At 37.4% G+C, this 13,802-nt stretch overlaps 1 protein-coding gene across 3 annotated transcripts in view; it reads left to right on the plus strand.

The window, feature by feature from the left end:
* INPP5F (inositol polyphosphate-5-phosphatase F) overlaps positions 1-13,802 on the plus strand; it is a 92,726-nt gene that overhangs the window by 58,744 nt on the left and 20,180 nt on the right. For 2 of the 3 annotated variants that reach the window (XM_004265768.4, XM_049697466.1), the window contains exons 5-13: positions 213-380; positions 498-554; positions 2,640-2,838; positions 3,380-3,559; positions 4,450-4,517; positions 9,564-9,688; positions 10,448-10,525; positions 11,432-11,552; positions 13,134-13,262. In XM_004265768.4, the coding sequence (XP_004265816.1) occupies positions 213-380; positions 498-554; positions 2,640-2,838; positions 3,380-3,559; positions 4,450-4,517; positions 9,564-9,688; positions 10,448-10,525; positions 11,432-11,552; positions 13,134-13,262 (1,125 nt within the window). Of the gene's footprint in view, positions 1-212; positions 381-497; positions 555-2,639; positions 2,839-3,379; positions 3,560-4,449; positions 4,518-9,563; positions 9,689-10,447; positions 10,526-11,431; positions 11,553-13,133; positions 13,263-13,802 lie in introns of those variants that run through there. The other variant, XM_049697467.1, reaches the window with a different exon arrangement.

The raw sequence follows: 13,802 nt of genomic DNA on the forward strand, positions 1-13,802 counted from the left end.
TTGATATGGGCTTGGAATTCATCTTTGATTAGTTTTAAATTGAGGGGTGACTTTCCTGCTAATAAACTTACTTTCAAACTACTTGTCATATTAAAGCACCATCTCTGCGTATCCTTGGGGTTATTTTTTACTTTGCTCCTAGGGAGTTGTGTGGTATCCACACAATGCTTTACATTTAATTCCTGCAGTAATAGTAGATTAATTTCTTACAGGTTAAGGAAAGTAAAGAAAAGGAGAAGTTGGAAAGAAGATTACTTGAGGAGTTGCTGAAGATGTTCATGGACTCAGAATCCTTTTACTATAGCTTGACCTATGACCTGACCAATTCAGTGCAGAGGCAGAGTGCTGGGGAGAAGGACCCCTGTCCTCTCTGGCAAAAGGTACCTCTCACAGCTCAGAGCAGGGTTTGCCACCAGAACAATTCATGGACCCGTTTGGCTTCTACAGGAGAACTGAAACAACATGTTTCTGAACTGTTTGTTTTCTACCTTTTCCAGGTTGATGACCGATTTTTTTGGAATAAATATATGATACAAGACCTTACTGAGATTGGTGTGAGTAGTTGTTTCTGAAATATTCTAAGGTAGTTTATAGTTGTTAGGCAAATATTTTTAAGTTGTACTAAAAAATTTTAAATCTCACGTAATGTTTTCCCCTGTAGAATGAGAATCATTTAGCTAGGGAAAACCAGGGCACTACTTTAAATATTCATAGTTCATAATTTGACTATATAGCCACAGGCTTATCTTTTTAGCAGGTTTCCATAGAACAGTCATAATTTAAGGCTGTGGAACTAATATCCATAGAGTTCCTGTAAAAGATATTTTGTTTGTATCCACTGGAAGTGTTGAAGCCCGGTTTTCCTTTAGTGATACCAGTCATTTAATGTTCCTGTTTCCTCATATGGAAATTGGAGTAGACAAATCTCTAAGAACGTTCCAGTACTACAAGTATTCGAATCAGGGAAGACAGGGGGTATGATGAGATTATTGCATGAGGTTCCTTCAGGTTTAATGATTACCTTCTTCCTTTACTCTGTCATGTATATTGGAGAATTATGACTGTCCAAAGACAGTTCATTTATTCGGTCAATCAACCAATATTTATCGAAAGCCTGCCATGTGCCAGTTACTGTTTTGGACACAAATTGAGCAAAAAGTTGAATAGGGTCACAGATTATCTTTTTCTTAACCTTTGAGAAAGTTCAAACCTTTTTTCTTTCTGTTTCTCCCTATTGGTGGTGGTTAGTATAAATGATTTTGACCTATTTATCTGGTGGTGTCTAAAACTAGGTATCTATCATGGCTTACCTCTCTAAAATGTTCTTGCCTCTCTATGATGCTGATCAAACCATGACCACCAAGACTTAATGATAGGGGGAGAAAAATAAGGGTGTCTGTAATGAGTATTTGTCCTGTTTGCTGACATATTGAGCTCTAATGTGTTTTGCAGAGTTTTTGTCAGACACGTAGCATTACCATTTAAAATCGATGACTTACAATAAAGGTGGCATTTCGTAGCATACCGATCTCTGTTCCCGCTGAGAGTTTTGTATTTATTGCTAAAACAAAAATATAAATAATGAGAATGGTGATAAAAGTAATGAATGCAGATAGATCCTTTGCTTCACTATTTTCAACTCTAACCACCTTCCTAAGATCCTATCTGCAGCCTCCATAAAACAAAACTGTGAGATAGGACCTGGAGTATATAAGTAGTATATTTCACAGCTACTTTAGACTGTGAAAGAAGGGGTGGATTTGAAGTTGATGCTGAGATTAAGGCTAGATACAGATACGGAGATAGGAGGGAAGGAGGGGCTAAGAACAGCTTCTCTGGAGCACTTTTCATCCTTTACTGTCCCTGCATACAGTCAGTTGAGAAATCTGAGTATTCTTAGTCGGAAAGACTAAGAGGAAATCTCTAACTTTAATTAATACTCTCCTAATTACATTGGATGACTTTTTAAAATAAGATATTTATGGAAAGGATTCTTTTTTTGGTTCATTGACTACTTGGATTTTAGCTTGGCAGAGCAAGACTTTTTCTAAACTAGAAAGTAGAATAGACCTCTGTGTTTCATAATAAAGTGATCAGAGTTGGTTGTATTTAATTAAAGTCTTAATACAATTGGGAGTTGAAAATCAACCTTTAAGCTTTATTTTCTTCTATACCAGCAGGAAGAACCATAATAGCCACATTTATTAAATCCTTACTATTAGGCAGGCACTATGCCAAACACTTTTTAGATTTTACTCATTTAATCTTCACAACAACCTTATGAGGTTGTCGTTTTTCTTATTTCACAAAGCAGAATGCCGAGGCATGGCAAGGTTAAGTGATTCACCTGCGTCAGGAAGTAAGTGGTGGAGCTTGAATTTGTACCCAGCAGCTGTGGTCCCTTTCAGGCAGCTCTTCTTATGAATGACCACCATAAACAAAAGGAAAGGCTCTCACCTCCGCCCCCCTCCCTCCCTCCATTCCTTAGTGTTCTCCAGAAAGCAGAAAATATAGTTAAAGGATGGAAGGTTTCTGCTTCTAATAAACTAACAACAAGTATGTGCTAACTACTGCTTGGGTTTAAGGAAGTAGCAGTGCTGTACAGAATAGGAGCAACATGATGTTCATATTATTTTCAGACACCGGATGTGGACTTTTGGATTATCCCCATTATTCAAGGTTTTGTGCAGATTGAAGAACTTGTGGTTAATTATAATGAGTCATCTGACGATGAGAAAAGCAGCCCGGAGACCCCCCCTCAGGAGTCCACCTGCGTAGATGACATTCACCCACGCTTCCTAGTGGCTCTCATTTCACGCCGAAGTAGACACAGAGCAGGTGAGTGGAGGGCTGTAATAGTGTACAAATTAAATCCAGGCGAGAATGCAACATCTGCAGATGTATTGAAATGGTAATGACAATAATGGATTTGGAAACACAGTTGGCTTCAAAGTGCCCAGTGACTCTCAATAGTGTGATATAATTGGGGACCAAGTTTTTGGAGAGAAGTGAATGGGAGAGAGTTAACAAAAGGGAAAAGAAAAGGAGGTTTATATGTGGAAAAGAGCAGAAAGTCACTTGGGATGTGCTTCTAGATACCATTGTTCCTACTGACAGCCTGTATCACAGTAATAAATCCTTCCCGAGTGCTAGCACCTTTGGGAAAAACCTCCTCTTTCAGTTCACAGGAACTATCTCAGCTTCAACTTTTAAAAAACGAATACAGGCATGATCTGGGGTAAGTTGATACTGTTCTGCCTGGCAGTTGCTCATTAGATCCCCAAGGCTGTCCTGAAAGACACAGATTTGGTTAAGAAGCATATCTAGTGAGAGTAATTTTTTTTTTCAATGTTGCTGTTTTGTTTTAATTTTCTTTTAGGAATGCGTTATAAACGAAGAGGAGTGGATAAAAATGGAAATGTTGCAAATTATGTGGAGACTGAGCAGTTAATTCATGTGCATAATCATACCTTGTCATTTATTCAAACACGAGGCTCTGTGCCTGTGTTTTGGAGCCAGGTTGGGTATCGATATAATCCAAGACCTCGGCTGGACAGAAGTAAGCCTGTCAGTTATTTGGTTTGCAGACGATGATGTCAGAGGGAGTTTTTAAAAATATTAGATACTTCATAGGTTTGGATTTGTTTTGCCAGATACTTCATTTAAAATAATAACTCATGGTAAAATTTAATAGTGATATAATAATCACAAAAATAATAATGGTTGTTGACAATTTAAGTAATTGACAATAAAAAGATTCCAAAAGAAAGCAAAACAGAGCTTAATTCACAGATTTTAATTTGTTGTTTCTTTAAAGAATACTTTATTACATGCTTAATTTTGGGAAAGTGTAAATATGGCCAATATTTATAGAAGCAGGAAATATCTTAAATAAGACAGCATCTACAAGGAATAGATAGGATGCCTTTACTCACATGTTTTGCTGGGAAAGGTTTGTTGTTGTTTTAAATATTAAGGACTTAATTTCTTCCAGTATTTTAACTTTAGCACTGGAATAGCTAAGTCATGTCAATCTAATTAGATTACTGAAAGAGGCTGATTTTAAAAATTGTTTTCAGAATATTTTTCTCTCAAAACAATTTATATTTGTGAGAATTCAGTAAAACTTCAGTTTTTAACATCCTTGTTTTAAAGGGGTTTTTATTTATTATGAACTACATGAAACCTTTTCTGACAAGTTGGCTGGTTATATAAATAATAAATGTCATTTCATAGTTGCCACCTTCAGTATTTCAGTTTAGTCTAATTGGGGGAAAAAATCAGAGATCTTCCGCTTAGCATTTCATTTTAAAATATTGGTTTTAGACAATCTTAGTTACATTTGGGCTGTCAATAAATTATGTAAAAGTAAACGTAAAGGTGGAATAGACACTAATTTCTGTGTTACACATGGGAAGGAAAAAAAGATTTTGTATCACTTCTTTGTAGGTGAAAAGGACACTGTTGCCTATTTCTGTGCCCATTTTGAAGAACAACTGAAAATTTACAAAAAACAGGTGGGTTTTGATCTGTAGTAATAAGTGTTCCTTCATATTTTTAGAAATGGTTATGCATGTTTCTTTAAATTTCATGAAAATAATATACGATTCATAATTAAGCAAAATGGCATTTCTCGTGAAGTTAAAGAACACATAGCTAAGAGTGTTCTTAATATTCTTTAAGAATTATCATTGAGTCAGCTACTTTAGACTGTTTTTAGATGAGATTAATCTACTGTCAGTTACTACAATCTGAGAAGTATCTGGAGTAGGATAGGAAAAGCATCTCTCAGTACCACCTATAGGTCCATCTCTTTGAGGTAACAATTTGGTATGTATCCTTCAATATCTTTTTTCTCGGCCCACCGTTCTTATTTATTCATACATTCATATGTAGGTATGTGAACATATAAACCAAAATCAATTGAGAACTGTTAGGTGAAATACAAGTTCAATAAGATGACCAGATTTCATACAGATTAATATAGACTAATCAGTAACTCTCTTATTCATTAGCAATGACCAGTCTGAAGGTGTAATGCCATGGGATGCATTTTTCTAACTGTAACAAAAATAGGAAGAAACAACCTGAAATCTACCGAACGTACAAAAAAGATAGCATGTATATGGGGGCAAGGGTGTTGGGAGGGGAGGATTACTGAAAAACGTAAAAGAAGACTTGAATAAACGGAGAGAAAATACCATGTTCCTGGAAGGAAAGACTCAATATTGAATAGATTTCAGTTGTTAATATATAAATTTTGTGCAATCTCAAAGAAAGTCCCATCAGGGAAATAAAAAGCAAACCCTCATATTGAAAAAAAATATAAAGTTTGTAGTAAGAGATAAAGGCAGGTAACTGGGGAAATGAGAACGCTCACACATTGCTGGGAGCAACATAAGTTGCTATAGCCATTTTGAATGGTATTATCAATCAAAATAAAATATGCTTGGGCTTCCCTGGTGGCACAGTGGTTGAGAGTCTGCCTGCTGATGCAGGGGACACGGGTTCGTGCCCTGGTCCGGGAAGATCCCACGTGCCGCGGAGCGGCTGGGCCTGTGAGCCATGGCCGCTGAGCCTGCGCGTCCGGAGCCTGTGCTCCGCAACGGGAGAGGCTGCAACAGTGAGAGGCCCGCGTACTGCAAAAAATAAAATAAAATATGCTTATACTGTTAATCCAGTAATTTGTCTTTTGATATCTATCCTACATACCATATACAGAAATCAGTTCCAGATGGATGTGGATCTAAATGTGAAAGGTTAATAAGCCTTTTAAAGGAAAATATAGAACATCTTTTGACCTTGGGTCTTAAACAGGGCTTTAAAAGCACTAACCATAATGAAAAAAAATGACTTTACTAAGTGTTTAATTTTTACTAAAATTTTATTTACTGAAACTTTATTGAATGATCAAATATTTTGAATATTAAAATACTACTATATGTTATAAATATTATTTATTAAAATTAAATAGGACTTAAGCACCAACCATAATGAAAAAATTGATAAATTTGACTTCACTGAAATAAAAGAACTTCTGATTATTAAAAGGCACCATTAAGAGAATGGAAAAGCAATTCACAAAGCGGGAGAAGACATATATAAGACAAAGGACTTTTATCTAGAGTACATTAAAAAGTCCTATAAATCCATAAAAAAGGTGTACAGCCCAAAAGAAAATTGGACAAAAGACTTGAGCAGATTCTTCATGAAAAAGGATGTCCAAAGGCCAATAAACATGAAAAGGTGTTCCATGTCGTTAATCATCAGGGAAATGCAAACTAAAACCACCATTCACAAAACCAGAATGACTGAAAGAAAAATGGCGGGAAGTACAAGTTTTGTCAAGGATGACAAAAAAATTTAAATCTCCCTGAGAGAAACATGTGTTCAATCAAGGAGGCATGTATAAGCCTCCTTATTGCAGCATAAAAAAACCCTTTGTTCATCAGGAGGTCAGTGGGTAAATAAAGTACAGCATATCTAAAGTGCTGCCTACAAATGCTTAAAAATGATGAGGGGTCTTCCCTGGTGGCACCGTGGTTGAGAATCTGCCTGCCAATGCAGGGGACACGGTTTCGAGCCCTGGTCTGGGAGGATCCCACATGCCACGGAGCAACTAGGCCCGTGAGCCACAACTACTGAGCATGCGCATCTGGAGCCTGTGCTCCGCAACAAGAGAGGCCCACGCACCGCGATCAAGAGTGGCCCCCGCTTGCCACAACTAGAGAAAGCCCTCGCACAGAAATAAAGACCCAACACAGCAAAAATAAATAAATTAATAAAAACTCCTACGCCCAACATCTTCTTAAAAAAAAAAAAAAGGTGAGGTACATCTGTGTGTACTAATGTGAAAAGATCTTAAACTCATATAGTGGAGTGAGAAAAAGTGCGTAACAGCATATGGCATGTTACCATTTAAAAACTCCCACAAAACAAAACTGTCATATGTAATTCTCTTCCATATATATGTGTTCTCACCTACATATGGCATGCGCATTTATATAGGAACGCACTTAGATGGCCTGAAAGGGTACACATCAAACTTGTAGTGGGAGTTACCTTCAGGGAAGGCTGTGGACTTAGCTTGTGGTCAGGAAGGATGTGACCTTTATCTACGTTTGAATTTTTTACAATGTAAATAAATTTCATGTATTCGCAATATGTGTAATTATAAGTAGCATTGAAGAGAATAAACCATAATTTAAATGTAACACGTAATCACTGTAAAAATTGAAGTAATTGTGAGGTATGTAAAGGAAGTAGAAGAAATAACCTCCTCTCCACCCTCATTCCTGCTCCCTGTTGACTTTCACAACCTGTTTGTACACATTATACTCATCAACTTTATTGGCGTATGTGTTGAGGAGACACTTGTTCCTTTCTAACAGTACCCCAAGAGTGTTCTTTTATCCACCCTCATCCGCTGGGTAATTGCTCTCTGGGAGGTGGGCGTACGGTCGGTCTGACTCAGTCATGGTGTCACTACTGTTGCTCTTGCCTGTATTTGGTACAGGCGTGGGCTTGTGTTTGTTCTTGGCACTTTGGCCAATGAGGTCTGATGTGAAGGGAAGTCTGCTGGGAGGCTCTGGGCAAGATTTCCTGCTCTAATAAAAAGAGATACAGGAACCCACAGTCAATCCCTCTGTGGTGGTTGTGTCTGGATTTGGTTCGTACTGCTGCAGCTGTGTCAAGCCTAGGTCATTAGCCTGAGGATTGACTAATATGCCGAGGATGGCAGAACAAAAAGATAGATCTGGTTTTGGTCACCATTGAATGAAGCAGTTCTGGAACCGTGCAACCTCGACTTCTGAGGTTCAGAACAGATTTCCGTTCTGAGATTTGAGTCAGTAATTTGTCATTTGCAGCAAAAAACATCTTGACACATAAATATTACACATTCAAAATTTAAGTCAAAAGAGGGCTATAAGCTATGGGATATACACTATTCTGCAACTATTTTCACTTAATAGCTCATGGCTATTATTTAACCATTTCTCCATTGGTGGACCTTTAGGATATAGTTTTTGCTATTCTAAAATTCTCCAGAAAACATCCTTTATATATTTTGGAACACTTGTGTGCTTTATAAAGTTCTAGAGGTGAAATGGCTGGATCAAACATTACATTTCTTTAAGTTGATACCTACCACTCAGTTGCTTCCAAAAAGATTACACCAGTGTACAATCTCAGTAACAGTGGGAGCCAGTGCCCATTACCCCATATACTCACTAATGCTGTCTACATTTAGTGTTCAGCTTTTGCCTGTCTATAGGTGAAAACTGGTTTCCTGTTTTAAAATGTACGTTTCTTTAAAGTTGTAGTCTCATGTTTATTGGCTATTTGTTTATTTTCTCTTGTGAATATCCTCTGTATCCTTTACCCATTTTTTTTCCTTACTGAATTTATAGCACTCTTTATATATTAATGGTTTTTATGCTGCAGGTATATTCCCCTAGGTAGTCCTTTATTTTTTTTTTAACCTTTGCTTATTCTGTCATTTAGTACACAGAGGTTTTATATTTTTATGTTGTCAAATCTGTCCATCTTTTCTTTACGCTCTCTGGTTTTTGTTATGCTTAGAAGGTCAGTGCCATCCTTCAATTAGGGAAAAATCATCCCAACATTTCGTCTAGCTTTTTTATAACTTGAAGAAAAAATATTTAGATCATTAATGCATCTAGAATCTATTTTGTGTATAATGAAGTGTAGAGGGCTAACTTAAGTCCCCCTCCATGTAAACAGACAGTTATCCCAATACCATTTGTAGTATACCACTATAGTATAGTCCACACATAGTCCACATATAGTATAGTCCATATTTCTCTCAGAATGATGTAACCATAGCTTAGATTCCTCAGTGTACATACGTCTGTCTCTAGGCCATCTGACCTGTTCTGTTGAGTCATTCATTTTTCTGCACTTGTACCACAGTTTTAATCACTATACATTTAAAGTATGTTTTGCTCTCCAACGGGACAAGTCCTTTATTATTATTAGTGTTCAAATATTTTCCTGTATTATCCACTCTTCCAGATAAACTTTAGAATTAATTTTCCAAGTCCATAAAAAGATCCTGATTGAATTTTGATTGGGATTGTTGAGTATATAGATTAACCTAGGGAGACTTGACATCTTTACAATATTGAATCTTGCCATCTAGCACCATGGTGTGTCTCTCCATTTATTTAGGTTTTCTTTTACATGTTTCAGCAAAGTTTCAGAGTGTCCAGTGTGTAGGTTTTGTATATTTCTTTAAAAATTATTCTAGAGATTTAAAATACCTGCTATTATAAAGGAATTTGTTTTCATTTTATATTCTAAGAGGTTATCGCAAATGTATAATGTGTAAAAAAGCTATTCATGCCATTGATGTAAATTCTCATAAACCTAAATGTAACAAATGAAAATCTTATAGGGAAAAAAAAATTGATGCTTGAGTGGATTAATTTCTGAGTCTGGCTATAAATTATTTCTAAAACATAATTCTAAATAAATTCAGTAAAAATTATGAGTCTAATGTCTGATTAAACTAAATTTTTTCCTTTTCTTTACTCTCACAGGTTATTATTAATTTGGTAGACCAGGCAGGAAGAGAGAAAATAATTGGCGACGCTTACCTGAAACAAGTGTTGCTCTTTAACAACTCACACCTCACTTATGTTTCATTTGACTTCCATGAGCACTGGTAAGATGGCTTCCTGAGAGGAGTTTTGATCAGTTCCAATGTTTGTGGTAGACACTGCCACAGGGACTTTAGTTTTTCTTCTCTTTGTTGGGAAGAAAATCTTGTTCTCCTCATTGTTAGAGAGGAAAGGACTATCATTTGTTTACTTAGTTCCATTTACATACGGGTTTTATTTTGCCTAAAAATTTAAGTTAATTCTTCCTGAAATATTTACAGTCTTTTTGTTCCAAAATGACTTGGAGACTTAAGAGTTCCTTTTTTCCTTTTATCCTTCAGTAAAAGAATTTCTGGAACTTTCCCTGTCTGCTTGAGTTTGAGCCTGGCAGGAGTAATAGTGTTCCCTTACTTAAGGCTCATCTTTATACTGTTAGTAATACTGCTCTCCCTTGGGATAACTCCACTGGAGTTTGCTCTGGAAAAACAACAATCATTTTGATGGTAATTTTAACTTGTGTATTCTGAAAGCAAGTTTCTTCTGTCATAATCCTGACTCTAATGTGGGTTCATTTACATAGGTATTGAAAATTTTGGTGGGGAAAGAAGCTTCTGATGGCTGTGATATGTTTCAGTGTATTCTTAAGCATATTTTCTTTCATAATGAAGATTAGTTATAAATATTTATATAATTGCCTATTTAAAGTAGTGTTATTCTCATATTTACAGTAATAATTTTCTTTCATTTTTCCAAGTAACTTTAGGTATCATAAGCTTAAAAAAATTATTAAAGTTTTTTTTTTTTCCTTTTGGCATGTATTTTAGCCGAGGAATGAAGTTTGAGAATGTTCAAACACTAACAGATGCCATTTATGACATTATTCTTGACATGAAGTGGTGTTGGTAGGTATTTCGTAAGAAATCAGTTTGACAGACTCTTGGTCTGTGAAATCATATGTATTTGTCTAGTACCACTAAGTGTTAAAATAATAGCAGGCTGAGAAAGGATTTTTGTTTTTCTTGATTTGCTTCCCAATTCCTGTTCTCCTTTTCATAAGGGTGTGAGTCATTAGGCATTGTTAGCTTTGAACAGGGGAAAGGTGTCAGGTGGTCACAGCAAAATGGAGTGGAGTGCTCCGTGACTATTCTTTAATTCCTTCTAACGCTTCATGATCTACATTTCTTTTTGGTCCCTAACATGGGAAGGAAGGTTTAGAGGTATTTGGTCCCAGTTTTGAGACATTTAAAAATTATCAGAGAAGGAAGTTGATTCTTCAGGGGAGACGTAGGAAGAAGAAGTTGGCTTAAAGGACAGGAGAGAACATTTGATTAGATTTTAAGGCCACAGGTGGCTAGAGAAGTTAGATGAGTGAGGCATGCTGCATGACTTCTCACTGGGTGATAGAGTGAATTCGTCTGTTCAAGCTAATTTAGATGCATTTCTACTTGAAGTCAAAAAGGAGGAATGGGATGGTGTTTTAAAGTGCCTTCTGGTTTTAAATGTGTAGAAAAGCATAACTAGGGTTTGCATCAGCTCTGCCTAGTAGTTGTGTGACTCAGGCAAGTCACTCTTTCTGTACCTGTTTCCCCCCCCCCCGCAAAATGGGGATAATATCTTCTTTGTTGAGTTATTGTGTAAATTAACAATAACGTCTACAAAGGTCTCAGTAATGCCTGCCACATAATAATATTCTAAGCAAATTGATAACCAATGTTGCTGTTGTTATTATTATACTGTGAAGAATTGTGGGTTTTGAAAACTTTAAAGTATTTCATATTGTAAAGTAATTCCATACTGTTTTTGAAAAGGGTTGATCAAGCTGGAGTAATATGTAAACAAGAAGGGATTTTTCGAGTTAATTGCATGGACTGCCTGGATCGCACCAATGTGGTCCAAGCTGCCATTGCACGAGTGGTCATGGAACAGCAGGTAATTTGGGGTCCACTGGATTGTAAATATTCATTTTTAATTTTTTTCACATGTAAACCAGTAACTAAAATCTTTGTTCCATAGAACATTTACAGCATGCAAACATCCTTGTTGCTTTAAAACCTGGAAAGTACAGCCTTTCCTAGAAATCAGTTGAATCAAGTGGCGTTTTCTTAAGTACTCATTTCAAAAATGTGAGGCCCAGCATTTAAAATTGTACTGGGTGGCACTGTGTAGTCATTTACCTTTTTCTCTCAGCTCCAAACACTCGCTTCTGTATTGGGGCATGGGGTCTGCACACCACCTTTCTGCTCAACCAGCTGGTTCCACGTCAGGCTCTGCCAATAGAGGGCATTAAAGGAAGACCATGAGGCTGGAGGAGGACAAGGGGACAAGTTCCTTCACCCGTGTTATATTCCCATCATCAGCACCCTCTCTGTGGCTTTGGTTCCTTTGGCACCACAGAACCAGCCTCTTCCCTTTGTGCCCCAACCCTGCTGTTTCCTGGAGTCATTATATCTCTCACCTCAGTGTCCCCTTTTAGATCTTTCAGCCCTGTAACGCCTGGGTAATGAATTCCCAAGGTTGACATTCCTAGCATGTTTTTTTCTCCTGATAGAACCTTGTGACTATCCTTTGGGGATGCCTTCTACTGTCACATTGAAGCAGCCAGGCTTTGGAGATCAAGCCCTGGCCCTAGCACGTACAAGGTGTTGACCCCATGCAAAGAATTCAACTTTTCCAAACTTCTATCTCCTCATCTATAAATGGGGGTAATAAGAGTATTGATTGCACAGGGTGGTTATGAGGAGTAAATGAGATAATTTATTTTAAAAAGCTCGGACTTCCCTGGTGGCGCAGTGGTTAAGAATCCACCTGCCACTGCAGGGGACATGGGTTCGAGCCCTGATCCGGGAAGATCCCACATGCCGCAGAGCAACTAAGCCTGTGTGCCCAAACTACTGAGGCTGCACTCTAGAGCCCACAAGCCACAACTACTGAGCCCACGTGCCACAACTACTGAAGCCCGCATGCCTAGAGCCCATGCTCTGCGACAAGAGAAGCCACTGCAGTGAGAAGCCCACACACCACAACGAAGAGTAGCCCCTGCTCACCATAAATAGAGAAAGCCCACGCTCAGCAACGAAGACCTAATGCAGCCAAAAATAAAATAAATTTATATTAAAAAAAAGTTCTTAGAATGTGGCACCAGACTTAACATTTATTGGGCACTTACTGCTCTGCTACTATTAATATTATTGTTGTTTCTATATGGTTTTTTGATGGTTAGTTTCACTTCATAGCCAAATTTAAAAGAAAGACAAAATATAATAGTATGAGTCTACACATTAAAAATTACAGCAAAACAGTATAAATTTTTTATTCTATTTATTCAGATGTAGCAATTCATAAAGCTATCTTTCAAGTGGTGCTTAATTTTGAAAAAGTCTGAAAACATCATTTTTTAAAATTTAAGGGTCCTAAATTGTACATGCATATGCTTCCTTTCTCTGCAGTATACATTTTATGTTATAGTGTCCTGGCTTATATGCAGTTAATCTACCAATGTATTAATTTTAGCTGAAAAAATTAGGTGTGATGCCCCCAGAGCAGCCACTACCGGTGAAATGCAATCGCATTTATCAGATAATGTGGGCCAACAACGGTGACTCCATTAGCAGACAGTATGCTGGGACAGCTGCCCTGAAGGTAAGTACCTGCAGCCAGCATCTGTGGGTCATTATGTGGGACACAGGGTATAGTTTAAAACCAACTTGGTTTTTGAGAGGAAAGTACATGGGTTTCAGGTGGTAGGTGTAGTTGACTCCTTTCTGGAATGTTTGGGTAAGGCAGGGGTCACACATTCAAATTCCACAGATGCCAGGTAATGTAACCCATTAGATTAAAGGGAGAGATGGGCTGTGTGGACCTGAGGAAGAGCATATGTTGTCTTAGGAAGGTGCTGTTCTGCTACTTCCTAATGGGGATGGAGGCCCAGTGTTGCTAGATCTCACAGTTTTCAAGGGAGTTTGGAAAGTTGGAATTTTAAGTATAGTGGTTAAAACTTTATACAGACAAAATAAAACATGTCTATATTGGTGGGATTTGGGTCCCTGGTATAATTTGCCTCCTCTGAACTTGAATCCCAACCCTGCCTCTTACTAGCTCTGTGACTATGGGCAAGTCACTTAACTTCTCTGTGTCTGTCTCTTCATTTGTAAAACAGGAATAATACTAGGCCCACTTCAA

Source organism: Orcinus orca, chromosome 14 (assembly GCF_937001465.1).
Source record: "Orcinus orca chromosome 14, mOrcOrc1.1, whole genome shotgun sequence".
Taxonomy (NCBI): Eukaryota; Metazoa; Chordata; class Mammalia; order Artiodactyla; family Delphinidae; genus Orcinus; species Orcinus orca.